This window comes from Cololabis saira, chromosome 19, assembly GCF_033807715.1.
Source record: "Cololabis saira isolate AMF1-May2022 chromosome 19, fColSai1.1, whole genome shotgun sequence".
NCBI lineage: Eukaryota > Metazoa > Chordata > Actinopteri > Beloniformes > Belonidae > Cololabis > Cololabis saira.
Genome location: NC_084605.1, coordinates 20,816,608 through 20,830,774, shown reverse-complemented (window position 1 = coordinate 20,830,774; position 14,167 = coordinate 20,816,608). Strand labels below are relative to the sequence as shown.

Genomic DNA, 14,167 nt, shown 5'->3' with positions numbered 1-14,167 from the left:
CGTAAAAGAGACTTAACCTCCTGTAGGTGGACCCTCATAGACTATATGAAAAGAACTCAACAAACCACCTATGATATCACACAAGATTTTTAAAGAGACCTTTTTCTGAAGCCATACTGGAAGGTGCTTACTTCCTCTAACACCAGTTACTATCAATTTTAGCTTATCTTAGATCATGCTAACATATGAAGCTAACTAATGTTACCTTACGTTTATTCTGACCAAATCTTTTTTTATTCCATCCCGTTTCAAGATATCATTTCACTAGCAACATCTGAAACTAGGACTGCCAGAGTTCCAGATAAGTTCAGATGGCAAATGGTCCAAGCCAACATGGTTTGAGGGAACCAGGCTAAGGTGGATCAAGTGGAGCAGCCAACGAGCTAGAGGTTATCCAGCCAGAAGTCCTCCCGCTAGGCCCTGACTAGCGCTCTGTAGCCAGGGGTGAAGGTAGATCGTACTGGCTGTTCCAGGATAGCTGAGCTCCTTTGCCGCCAGAAGCTTCCAGTCTCAACCAAATAGTCAAAATAGTCATAGTGATCTGATATAACAATTAACAGCACAACAAACTATATTATGTTTAAACTAAGAACGACGGTGCTCTCTAACGTCTCTATTCACAGTTCAGAAGTCAAATTTGCCAAAAGTGCTAAGTATCTAAAATCATGACAGCTAGCTATTTGAATTCATAGACTGCAAAGCAGCTGTCCCTGAAAAACACATTTCTAATTATGCATACATTTGTGGTTGATATGAGGTACATAAATGTTAACCCCCTGTACAGACGTCATGAATGTGACAGATTCATCCCCTTGAGAACTAAAAATCACAAATGTTCCTTTGAGCAAATTCAAAGAAAATGCCATTCTTACTAAAATATGTTACAACTTATTAAACTAGATGAAATCTCTTGTTGTCCTTGTTCCTTGTGTGGAACAGCACATGCTGGTGTAAAATACAGACTGAATGTAGAAAGACATTTAAATTATACACATAAATACAGAAATGAAAACAAGCCTGTGTTTTAGGTTCAGTGCCAAAGGTTACAAGCTCTTTTTCCTCTTGAAGACACCAAGGGCATGGAAACCAACAGATTCAGAATATAAAGATAATATTGTGATAAAAAAATGAATGTCTGTGTTCACAAATATGTAACTACAGTCAACAACATCAGCATTCATGCGACAATGGAAAGGCAACGCTACAAGCAGGCGTCAACAAACCGCATAAAATCCCATAAAACTTGTGAAAGAACCAGACAAAAGTGTTCCATGAAATGTGTCATCAACAGTTTCTGGAAATCTGAAAGTTAGTGCAGTGAATGTTCAAAACTTTGGCAGTTTTATCACGTTTCCTTACTTTATGTTCAGACCCGAACCCTACTGAGGGTTGTTGGTGATCACCTTGAGAATGTCACAGGTGTTCTTTGAGATGATCTCCTTTAATTTCCGCACCCGACGAGGACTGGACATGGCCACGTAGTTCTCAGGCTGAAGGACGGCCATGCCATCATTGACGTTGCCCATGATGATGACCTGGCCCCCTCCAGCAGCCCCTGTAATGTTTGGACATGGGCAGTTCCAATCAATATTGATGAAAGTGACCTCAAGAGGTTCCTTCCCAAAGAAGCGTAGACCCATCTTCTCATCTTTGAAGATCTCCTCCACAGTCATGAGGACGTGGCCGGAGTCTTTTTCTTGTGTAAGCTCCATCATCTGGCCCGTGATGACAAAGTCACTCTGACAGAAACTTGTCACCATCTTGCCTCTGGGCTTACAGAACTTGCATTGGTGTTTCTTTGGAAAGGGGCACATCTCCTCGCATGTTTCTTTGGATTCAAAGTTGTTGCCATTGCCCTCACAGCCACTGTAAATGAAGGAATGACACTCCTGCAGTGTGCTGCTGTATGCCCATCTTAGCTCATATGCTTTACAGGAGCCTTGGAGGGGGGGGAGTCCGCAGGGGCCTAACAACTCCGGACCACAACACTGCATACAACCTTCATACGTGTCAAACAGCTTTTTGGTCTGCTGGTCGCTGCCATTGCTGTGGCAGTGTGTGATGGAGAAGCAGTTGTTGCTTTTGGACTCATAGTACCAGCTGACTTTCTCCAGCTCACTCCCGCAATCCTCTTGGGTTTCAGGGGGTTTCAGGCATTCTTCAGGCAGGCATTGGGTCAGGTTTTTTGATGAGGTGGGGCTGAGGACCTCGGCCGGGAGCACGGTAAGGGGATGGGAGGCCTCCACTAAACCAGATGGGTTCTGAGCTGTGCAGGTGTAGACACCTGAGTCATGCAGCTGGGCATTGTAGATGACCAACTGACCAATGTTGGTGACCACCATGTTCCCCAACATATGATTGGGTCTCATGACCACCTTGTCTAACCCTGCCGGCATCTGCTTCTCCCACATAATGGCAGGGTAGGGTCGACCTGTGACATCACACAGGAAACTGGCAGTGTCACCCACATTTACAGTCTGTGGAGTTGGTCCACTGACCAAGACGGGTGGCTGAGGCTCAGTGGGAAGGGGGACGGTAGGTCGAAGGGAAGCAGTGGTCATGCGAAGGGTGGTCACCTGTGGAAGCGAAGGACTTGTGTTGGGCAAGGTGAGGTGGAAGCGGCATATGACGACGGACAGGGTGATGCCCTTCAAGCACGCCTCTGCATCCATGTAGCACTTGTTGTAGTACGTCATGCCGTCAGAGGCACAGGTGAAGTTTGGCTCCTTCTCGCAGCGGTCTCGGCATTTACACACCGGCTGGCCGCCCCAGATGTCACACTCAGACCCTTGCTGGGTGCACATGAAACTGGCACACGTTGCTTCCTTTGGCATCCCCATGGGGCCCTTATTTCCATCCACGAAACGAGCAGCCACACAACTGTGATTCCCACACACGTTTTGGCAACACTTCTCAAAGGACTCACATTCCTAGAAGAGGGGAATAGAGAAATCACAAATGTAGATTCAGAATGCATGAACACACTCAGCAGTAGAACTAAGCCAAAATTTCACTAACGGGTGACTTATTGTTCTGCGTGGAACATACAACGTATGGCAGCCATAGGTGGGGACCACGTGCCATAGTTGACTTGGTCTACTTGGTAGCATGTGGTATTCCTTTCTATGTATTTTCTGCTAGTACTTCTTCAAGGCAAATAACCTGAACCCCCACCTAGAAGTTAGAGCTACAGTTAATTCCTGCAGAAACCTCAATAATCTTTGATGTTGTTGCAAAACTCCTCCTACTTATGTTTTTAGGAAGGTTTTTTTTTATTTGACTCAAGTGTGTTGGAAAACATCATAAATATCCATGTTACTGGTCTCCAGCACTTTTTGCTTGGCATTGGTATCAAGCTTTTACCATCAGAGCCCATTTCCTTCTTCATGGCCCAAAAAAAACTAAAAATTAAAATGTCACCACCACTCTCTGTTTCTGTCTCTCGCTTTCTTGCCATCAAAGTAACCATAGCGACAGATATGCCTTGCTGAACTGCAATATGGGTTGAAAACATATTCATCTAAGTCCTTACTACACTAGCTAGCATCCAGTGTTAACTTGGACAGCATGAATAATTTGCAAACTTTTGAAGAAAATAATTATTTTACTTTTGGGACTTTGTAGAGAAATTTTAAAGGCTACGGTTGCAGGCTGCAACATTAATAGTTTTGCTCTTATGCTCTTATAGTGTTAGAGTGTTAGGGTGTTAGAAACATTAGTGAATGGCTCTGAAGTACCTTAATCACAGAATAAACAACCAGTTAAATTACACTATTACATTATCACTATTACATCTATCTGTATGCAGTGAAAGAATCCTGAGGTCACCGTCCGTTAAGCGCTGACGAGCTGGAATGTGGGTTACATGCATAGTGGAGAGAGTGTTGGAGTGTTGCTACTTTTAAAAGTCGGGAGACTGAAATGCATTGTTCAGTTAAATTGCGGCTACACGCTAATGAAATCGAACATTGGAGCAGGACTGTTTCGGCTTATTTGTCTAATCAGCACTAAGACATTTGATTGGTTGTTTATGGTATGAAGAAAGCATGTTGGAAGCACCACCCGTCAACCATCCTTTTAACCATCCTGTCCTCACATGTACTATTTTATTGGCCGTGTAACCATAATTTTACAGACCGGCACTCACAGTGACGGTGACAGATGAAAAATGTAAAACTCTCCATCTCTGACAGAAGCTATATGCTGCCATTGCAAGCAGTGGCCCACAATTCAGTTCGGTAATGCTTGACATTATTCCCTTCAAAGTGAATGAACAGCACTTCTGAGGCCACTTCCAATGTGAGAAGAATGAGGGAACCTATCTGTGTGGAAAGCCGTGATCCATAGGCTATTTCTTAGGACTGAGGGTGGACAAGTGAAAAGAAGACATGGGTTGCCACCCATCCCTTGAAATACGGAATTGTTACGTAATTGGGAATTAAAAGTTGCGTTCCGTATTGAACCAATACAGACACATATTATGCTCTTATTTATTAATGTCATAATATACAGGTGAAGGTCGGAAAATTTGAATATATTGCAAAACCTTATTCGTAGTAAATTCAACTTAAGGTGAAACAAATGTATTATTTCCCACTACATTCAAAGTGAGATATTTCAAGCCTTTATTTGTTATAATTTTGGTGATTATGGCTCACAGTTTATGAAAACCCCAAATAAAAAATCTCAAAAAATTAGAATATTTTATGAAATCAATAAACAATTCAATCATCAAAATTATAACAAATAAAGGTTTAACATATCTTGCTTTTCCTGTAATGAGACTATGTAATATATTAGTTTCAGTTTTTCAGTTGAAGTATTGAAATAAATTAACCTTTACACTATATACACCATATATTACCATACTTTTACACAAACATAGCATAGGAGGCTATTTCAGTTGCTAGTATGGTTGTCTGCCTGTACAGTCATGCAAGTTCAATGCTATTAAAGCACTTTAAACTTGAAATCAAAGCATTTTGTTTTTTTTTCGCATAAAATATATTTCTATGCAGTTTAGATGTTTTGGGGATGTCCCTTTTTTGGCGTCTGCGCTGCTGAAATCGGGGCGTCCCTTATTTCTATTTCTGAAAGGTGGCAACCCTACATAAGATAAACATATAAAACTAACTTCTGCAACCAAATAACAGTGAAAGAAGCTATAAACTGGTTAAAAACGTCACATTACCTTATCAGATTCACACTCTCGTGTGCAGGTGCTCATGGCATCGACCCACAGGTTGGGGTTCATGTCATTGGGGCACATGCCCGCGTGGGAATAGATGACGCTGGGCGAGACTCCGGCAGTGAGCTGCATCCACACTGACGCGCACGCCAGGAACCCGATCCACCGTGGAAACAGCATCCGCAGCATCTCCGGAGCAGAGCGCACCTCAGCAGACGTGTTTGCCTTCATGTGAGCCAGCAGTGAACAAACTCCTCTTCTTTGGAGATCAAAACTAGCGGTGGAGACGAGTCAAAAGGGCGTTCAGACACTGATGAGTTTTAGCTGGTTAATCCGGCTCAGCTGCAACTGTGATGCGCTATTTCTTTTAGAGATCTGCTGCCATCACCGTCAACAACACTCGCCGAGTAACTCGCAGTGTGACAATTATGAGCTGCTCCTCAGACCTTGGAAGAAACGTTTTAATAAGTCCGTTTGGGGCTGGGACTGGCGGGGGCACCTGCCTGTTAAAAGAATCGCTGGTAACCCCATTTAACCCTTTGCGGTCGCCAACGGCGCCAGGGCGCACAGCGCGCTAAGACGCACGGACAAGTGAACCTCAAAGGGGAACATTTTGTTGCTTTAAGGATATTTACTCTTTAACGATTCCCAAACTAAACTAAAACCACATGCTCTGTTTAAACAGTCAGGATGTTTAGATGAATAGCTGTGTGCTTGATGAGAACTGATGTGCGCACGGGAATTGTTCCTTGGTTTTATGGACTAATAGGGTGTGATATTTTATATCAAATAAACTAAATCCTGTTTTTGTTTCTTGTTTTTTTTTTTTAGGCTACTTGATAAAGAATAGAAACCTTTGAGGTCATAAGTTTAAATTACTTTCTTTCAGAGACAAGACATTTTCTTTAGCTTTTCCAGCAGTAAAAGAAAGCTAAATTAGTAACGACTATATATATATATATATATATATATATTCGACTATAAAAGCTGGCAAACTACTACTGCCATTTAGCAGACGCTTGGAAACAAATGGAATAAACCCTATTGGGCCACAATATTACACATGAATCATCAGTATTATTTCTAAATATGTAATCACATTTCATTAAACAAAGAATACTCATCAGCAATGGTATACTTTGTGACTGATACATTTTGTTTGTGTTTTATTTTTCTGGATTTCTCATTTAATTTCTGCAACAACAGTTCATATTCCTGTATTGGTTCTGATTGCATGCAGCTCATTTTAAAAGAAAGTGATTAACTAGAGCGACAGCTCAACATTTTATGTTAGGTCTATCTGAGAATTACTGTTAGCTCCGGAAATATTTGGGCAGCTACGGGGTTTTAATCATTTAATCATCACCACAGTGGGTTTGAAAGAAAACAATCAAGATCCCATCAAAGTGTACACTTTAAGTTTCAATTCATGAGGTTTCACAAACATATGATATAGGAAATACATCCATTTTAAGCACAATATCCCCAAAGTTTGGAGGTTTTTTTTGTTTTGTTTGTTTCATCAAGGTAAGATAAAATATAACAATATTTTTTAATACTTGGATGTAACGTTTTTGACTGATGTCTGAAGCCCATGGACATCACTAAATTCTGACTTTTCTGCCAGAAGATGTTTGACCAGACTTTTGCTGGAGCCCCCTTCAGCTGCGGCTTGTTTGAGGGACTGTCTGCCTTCAGTTTTGTCTTCAATAACTAAAACCGCCCCATTAGGTTGAGACCAGGCAACATATCTGACATTTGAAAAATTTTCCACCACTTTGCCTTCAAAAAGTCTTCATTTTCCACCTGTAGCGTGAAGCTCCGTCGTCTCATTTTTGTAGGGTTTGTTTGAATGTGAGTGCCAAGTATGATCCTATAAACCTGTGAATTCACTTTGCAACTTCTGTCAACAGTCACATCATCAATAAACACCACCGGGCCTGTTCCAGCCTCACACGCACCATGACACTTCCTCCATCATGTTTGGATCATGAGCTCTTACCGTCCTGATCTATACTTTTCTCTTCCCATCATTCTGGTACAAGATTTTGATGATGGTCCTTCAACTTTCTCCGCACTAATCTTGACTTATAAAGATGTTGTGAAAAGGTTTTTTTTATTCAGCAAGGAGGTCCTTCAGGTTTTTTGACACTACTGAGCTCACCAGCGTTTTCTTTTTACGGATGTACAAATCTGTTAATTTATCTGCACATAAGGCTTTAAAACTTTTTTAAAATGTATTATTAACCTTTATTCATTTCACAAGGGGAAATTACTCATCTGCCTCTAAACTATCACTAGTTAGACTGTTAGACCGGGGAGCAGTAAGGCTTAAGGTTCTTGCTCAGGGGCCCAAAGTGGTTCACCTCTAATGCAATCAGGGTCCTCCAAACCAAAGCTCTGCTTACAGATCTTTGTGTTTTTGTTTCAGTCTAATGATGGCTTCCTTTGTTTGGATTTGAGATCTCCTTCGAACTCATATTAGTAGCTCCAGTCATCTTAATACCTCATCCTTTATCTTCTTCATTTATCTTGGAAGAACGAGTAAAGTGACCATGCCTTCCAAATTAACTTCTTTACAGTCAATTGTCCAAATAAGTTTGAATCCCTGACAATTCGACTTTTTTTTTCCTTGTTAATGTTGAATGTCATATTTCTTGACATAAGACTTGGTCATTGTCCAGGTACTTGTGGATCTAACTGTGAATGGGATGAAAAATGGGCCCCATATCGGCCACGTGTGAAGTATGGGGCCGACAAGCAAATATTGTTTTGGACATTAGTCTTAAACATATAGACCTTTTGAGCTGAGGGGATTGTTAGCTGAAATTAACACTACAAAATCTGTGTTTTTAAGGATGTCCAAATACATCTGCTTACAATTTGAACACTATTATAAGTCCTGTAAGGGTTTCTGTCTCTTGCCCTGTTGCTCAATCATCTCTATTTGTAATCAGTGGATCCAAAGAAGCATGTCTTTGCATGTAGGATTAGTTGTCTCTGTGCAAACACTTCATTTTGGCCCATGGTAATTTGTGTAATCCTCCTGCAGACTCTAGCTGCTGCTATAATAAGTAGACACGATAATGATAAGAAAATGGCTTAATTGCATCATTGTAACAGGTTATCACCTGTCATTCAAGCATTTATTTATGAGTTTGGCTTAACACCAGGACCTAAAATAGCAAACATCAAACGCCGACTTTTGAATGCGCTCTTTTACAAATATAACTAGACAGCCAGCAGGGGTGAGATGAGGACACGGCAAAACAAAACAAAAAAGCCCGGAGACATGCTCCGCGGCGGGCGAGTGTGTTGGCGCTGTGTTTAATGAATGAAGTTATTATAATTTGCACTGCTCGTTCCTCCCTTGTGTAAACCAGCTTTGAACGGTTTCCCCCACAGTTCAGATGAGGACAGGGGAGCTATTAGACTGCCTTCCAATGCAATAACTGTGGACACATGCTGTGTCAAAGTGTGTGTGGGGGGTATTGTTTGCTCTTGATGCAGACACATTGATTTTTTTCCTACATACGTGTTTGCACACAAGAAAAAAAAAGCCTTATTCATTGGTTACTTGCAGACATTTCATAGCTGCAGGTTTAAATCCTGTCAGGGGGATTATATTTGTTCCGTTTTACTGCTAATGACAAACTGCACATGATTAATTGTACAAGCTTATAAAAGCCAATTACTGTGTGGTGTCATATGTGGTTTCACTCTTGATATAAACATATCAAACCAGCTAACTGGAACACCATGTGTTACACAATGGAGGAACTGCATTGACATCTGCAATAGTCTGCTGAATCAAAAAAAGCCCCCCCCAGAGAGCCACGATAAACAAATTGGCATCATTTCAGGCAAGAGGTTACTTGAGGATTCAAGTTTCTATACAAGCAGTTTCAGGATTAATAATCCATTGAATGTTGTAATTATTCCTGTTGACCAGCTTTTCTTCCCTAGTTGTAACATTGAACCCCCTCCAAACAAATTAGACACCAACTTCGCAGGCAGCTAGACTATAGAAATTTATCAGCAAAGGATCAAATAGGCACACCAGGATGTAGCAGAGAATGTGAAACTGAGAAGTCACAACAAGCTTCATTTAACGGGCCTAAATTTCCTCAAACACCCACTCAACCTTCAAGGATACTTCTGTCCAAGCTTCCAGATGACAGTCAAGACTCAAACAAAAGAGCAAACAATTCATGTATGAGCAAAACAATCTTTATTGATGGTTCGTGGCAACGTCGGCGGCCACCGCAGTCTCGTTCGTGGCAACGTCGGCGGCCACCGCAGTCTCGTTCGTGGCAACGTCGGCGGCCACCGCAGTCTCGTTCGTGGCAACGTCGGCGGCCACCGCAGTCTCGTTCGTGGCAACGTCGGCGGCCACCGCAGTCTCGTTCGTGGCAACGTCGGCGGCCACCGCAGTCTCGTTCGTGGCAACGTCGGCGGCCACCGCAGTCTCGTTCGTGGCAACGTCGGCGGCCACCGCAGTCTCGTTCGTGGCAACGTCGGCGGCCACCGCAGTCTCGTTCGTGGCAACGTCGGCGGCCACCGCAGTCTCGTTCGTGGCAACGTCGGCGGCCACCGCAGTCTCGTTCGTGGCAACGTCGGCGGCCACCGCAGTCTCGTTCGTGGCAACGTCGGCGGCCACCGCAGTCTCGTTCGTGGCAACGTCGGCGGCCACCGCAGTCTCGTTCGTGGCAACGTCGGCGGCCACCGCAGTCTCGTTCGTGGCAACGTCGGCGGCCACCGCAGTCTCGTTCGTGGCAACGTCGGCGGCCACCGCAGTCTCGTTCGTGGCAACGTCGGCGGCCACCGCAGTCTCGTTCGTGGCAACGTCGGAGGCCACCGCAGTCTCGTTCGTGGCAACGTCGGAGGCCACCGCAGTCTCGTTCGTGGCAACGTCGGAGGCCACCGCAGTCTGGTTCGTGGCAACGTCGGAGGCCACCGCAGTCTGGTTCGTGGCAACGTCGGAGGCCACCGCAGTCTGGTTCGTGGCAACGTCGGAGGCCACCGCAGTCTGGTTCGTGGCAACGTCGGAGGCCACCGCAGTCTGGTTCGTGGCAACGTCGGAGGCCACCGCAGTCTGGTTCGTGGCAACGTCGGAGGCCACCGCAGTCTGGTTCGTGGCAACGTCGGAGGCCACCGCAGTCTGGTTCGTGGCAACGTCGGAGGCCACCGCAGTCTGGTTCGTGGCAACGTCGGAGGCCACCGCAGTCTGGTTCGTGGCAACGTCGGAGGCCACCGCAGTCTGGTTCGTGGCAACGTCGGAGGCCACCGCAGTCTGGTTCGTGGCAACGTCGGAGGCCACCGCAGTCTGGTTCGTGGCAACGTCGGAGGCCACCGCAGTCTGGTTCGTGGCAACGTCGGAGGCCACCGCAGTCTGGTTCGTGGCAACGTCGGAGGCCACCGCAGTCTGGTTCGTGGCAACGTCGGAGGCCACCGCAGTCTGGTTCGTGGCAACGTCGGAGGCCACCGCAGTCTGGTTCGTGGCAACGTCGGAGGCCACCGCAGTCTGGTTCGTGGCAACGTCGGAGGCCACCGCAGTCTGGTTCGTGGCAACGTCGGAGACCACCGCAGTCTGGTTCGTGGCAACGTCGGAGACCACCGCAGTCTGGTTCGTGGCAACGTCGGAGACCACCGCAGTCTGGTTCGTGGCAACGTCGGAGACCACCGCAGTCTGGTTCGTGGCAACGTCGGAGACCACCGCAGTCTGGTTCGTGGCAACGTCGGAGACCACCGCAGTCTGGTTCGTGGCAACGTCGGAGACCACCGCAGTCTGGTTCGTGGCAACGTCGGAGACCACCGCAGTCTGGTTCGTGGCAACGTCGGAGACCACCGCAGTCTGGTTCGTGGCAACGTCGGAGACCACCGCAGTCTGGTTCGTGGCAACGTCGGAGACCACCGCAGTCTGGTTCGTGGCAACGTCGGAGACCACCGCAGTCTGGTTCGTGGCAACGTCGGAGACCACCGCAGTCTGGTTCGTGGCAACGTCGGAGACCACCGCAGTCTGGTTCGTGGCAACGTCGGAGACCACCGCAGTCTGGTTCGTGGCAACGTCGGAGACCACCGCAGTCTGGTTCGTGGCAACGTCGGAGACCACCGCAGTCTGGTTCGTGGCAACGTCGGAGACCACCGCAGTCTGGTTCGTGGCAACGTCGGAGACCACCGCAGTCTGGTTCGTGGCAACGTCGGAGACCACCGCAGTCTGGTTCGTGGCAACGTCGGAGACCACCGCAGTCTGGTTCGTGGCAACGTCGGAGACCACCGCAGTCTGGTTCGTGGCAACGTCGGAGACCACCGCAGTCTGGTTCGTGGCAACGTCGGAGACCACCGCAGTCTGGTTCGTGGCAACGTCGGAGGCCACCGCAGTGTGGTTCATCAAGACGTCAGCCACATCTGACACAAGGGTAGCCATTTCTTCCACTTCGTTGGTTTCCAGTTGAACTGAAAGACATGGTCAAGTTTAGTTGTACAGCTATTTTACCTTGGTTGAGTACACCTGACAGAATATGCTGTTGCGATGCCAACAAGTGTTATTTCTCACCGAACCTGCTCACCTTCTTTAAGACGTTTGAACAACATGGAATCCATTGACTGGACAAGTCCCACAGTTCTTGGATCATCATCTTTTGAAGACAAGTCTAACAAAGAGATGAGTTTAGTTTTAGAAGAGGTATGACAGCAGAACATTATAAAAGTAATTTTGATACCTGTCTGTCTTCTGTGGAGCAGATCAGATCTTTGATTTGGGGCATCTATTGGCAAACTTAATCCTGTGGAAATTTGAAATTTCCATAAAGACGCTTTCTATTCAATAGACAGTAAAGAACAAAACTTCTTTGGAAATTCAAAAGTAACCTTAATTCCACAAACCTTTGGCAACAACCTCAGCTGCCACACAAACCACCAGAAGCCAAACACCTTCCATTGTTGAGATGAAGTGAGAGTACAATCACCAGGTGAGGTTTAAAAAGTCTCATCATGCATATGTTGCAGGTGATCTTCATCTGGTCTAATTGGCTTTCTCCTCTGAAGTGTCAACATTTAATTAGATTCAGACTTTCCTGTTGCAAGTAATCCAGTTGTATTACCAGTCTGGTAAATACATTTTGATTTTAAACTTCACAGGACTTATTGTGAAGGTAAATACTAGGTGAAAACATGGAGCTGATTTTGCGAGAATGCATTTGCGAAGAGGAAAAACGAATTGCACGTTTCCCTCTGCATCAGAGAGATACTGTTGAAATAAAAGCTGTAACTGAAGTCAGCTACAGAAATTAGCAAACTAAAACTGTGGAATGGTGGACATGTAAACTATTTGTTTATGTACATTAAAAGAAAGATAAATAGGACTATAGAGTACCAAAGACATGTGGTACAATTTTTCAGAAATGCCGTGGTGAATGAGCATAGATTAATAACATATATAGATCAATAAACCAATGGCATGAGCACCCGGCTATCCAGCAGGATTGAACCTGGAAAGCTGTTGGGTTTTTAACTATGCCATTGTATGACTATTGTCAGTGGTACATAAAACAAGATATATTAGTATTAATTATCAGTGAGCAAGATAACTAAGAGTTTTATCTGCATATTACTGATACGTGGTTAGCTGATGTACTACAGAGACGACTGTATAAACAGATGTAGACAGCAGGCACTGAGGTGGTCAAAGGGTGGGACTGCAGGTCAGGATGCAGCTCCTCTGGCCTGGCCTGCAAACATGTGCAGAAGCGAAAAAGGAGGGAGCAGACCAGCACAACAAACTACAAGAACAATGGAGAACAGTTATGGTTATGATTTACTTTTCCTATATGGGGTCTTACAGACACGTGGATTATTTAGCACTATTGACGACTGAGGTCAGCTCAGGTCTACAGGAACAAAGAAATCTAAGGTCAGGACAGAACCTAAGTAAGTTGCTGAAGCTGAAGAAATACCCACAGCTGCTGCCGGCTGGGCCTGGTTGATTTCTTGATGATTTTACTGCTAAATAAGTTCATAAAGTCTTCACTACTGAGAGCTGTAGGAATAGATGGCTCAAGAGTTGTGACTCTTTGTCAGCCTGGCTACAGTGCTGAACAGAAAACATGGATTATTTTTATTATCTTCTATCAATTACGAATAATAAGCTTTTCTAGCTTTGCAAAGGGCTGTTTTATATACTATTAGAGTCTTTCCACGCAGATTTACAATAGTACCACTTTCTTTTCATTTTACACACTTTTTCAGTATGCAGATATACAAATTATACCAGGAAGTTAAGCTCCTATGGTTAGAGACCCTCTTTTTCAGAGGAGCAACTACATCAAAAGCCAAATGCAACAAATCTGCAGTGCTGCTGACTGAGAAATCAATAACTGCAGAGCTAGAATCGAGGTCACAGTCCTCAACTGTTTCATGTTCATGTTCCACAGTAGGAAGATGAAAAGCGATGGCCTCTTTAAGTTTAACAATAGCTTTATTTATACCTTTTAATATGCACTTTAACATCGACAATGTTAAATTCAAACACTACTGAATAGTGGTTGTATATAAGGGAGTTACAGAGTGAGAAAAATTATTCACAAGGGGAAAAACATTCAAGACAGTTGCTAATCTTCCAAGGAGTGGACATTCCAGCATTTACCCCAAGGTCAGATCATGCAATGCCCAGAAAAAAAATCTAGAACTAAATTTTAGAAAATAGTTTCATCTCAGACACTACAGACCTCAAAACGTAGGCCAAATCTTAAAATGTATAACGTCACAATGAGAAAAATGAATAAGTATTTGTTTGGAAGAGGTGCCAGGACAAATCCTCTTCTGTCTAAGATGAGCAAAAAGAAACTTCTAAGGCTTGAAACACCACATTTGAATTAACCCTATAACTTACATACAGATGCCACCATATGAGTTGTTTGGCTTCAGTTCTCAGTGTCATAATTGTTAAGAAAAAAAACAAACACAAAGACAACGTTTCAA

The 14,167-nt window shown here is 44.4% G+C and overlaps 1 protein-coding gene across 1 annotated transcript; it reads right to left on the bottom strand.

The window, feature by feature from the left end:
* Positions 1-583: 583 nt before the first annotated feature.
* Positions 584-5,377, bottom strand: wfikkn2b (WAP, follistatin/kazal, immunoglobulin, kunitz and netrin domain containing 2b). Its single transcript, XM_061708343.1, has 2 exons — positions 5,192-5,377; positions 584-2,930 (listed from the first exon to the last, which is right to left on the bottom strand). Exons 1-2 carry the CDS (start codon positions 5,375-5,377, stop codon positions 1,380-1,382), a joined length of 1,737 nt encoding a protein of 578 aa, XP_061564327.1. The 3' UTR covers positions 584-1,379.
* Between the last annotated feature and the right edge of the window lie 8,790 nt (positions 5,378-14,167).

Coding starts and splice junctions, on each gene's coding strand:
- wfikkn2b (XM_061708343.1), bottom strand. CDS start 5,377: ATGCTGCGGATGCTGTTTCCACGGTGGATCGGGTTCCTGGCGTGCGCG. Junction 2,931..5,191: donor GAGAGTGTGAATCTGATAAG/GTAATGTGACGT, acceptor CCCCTCTTCTAG/GAATGTGAGTCCTTTGAGAA.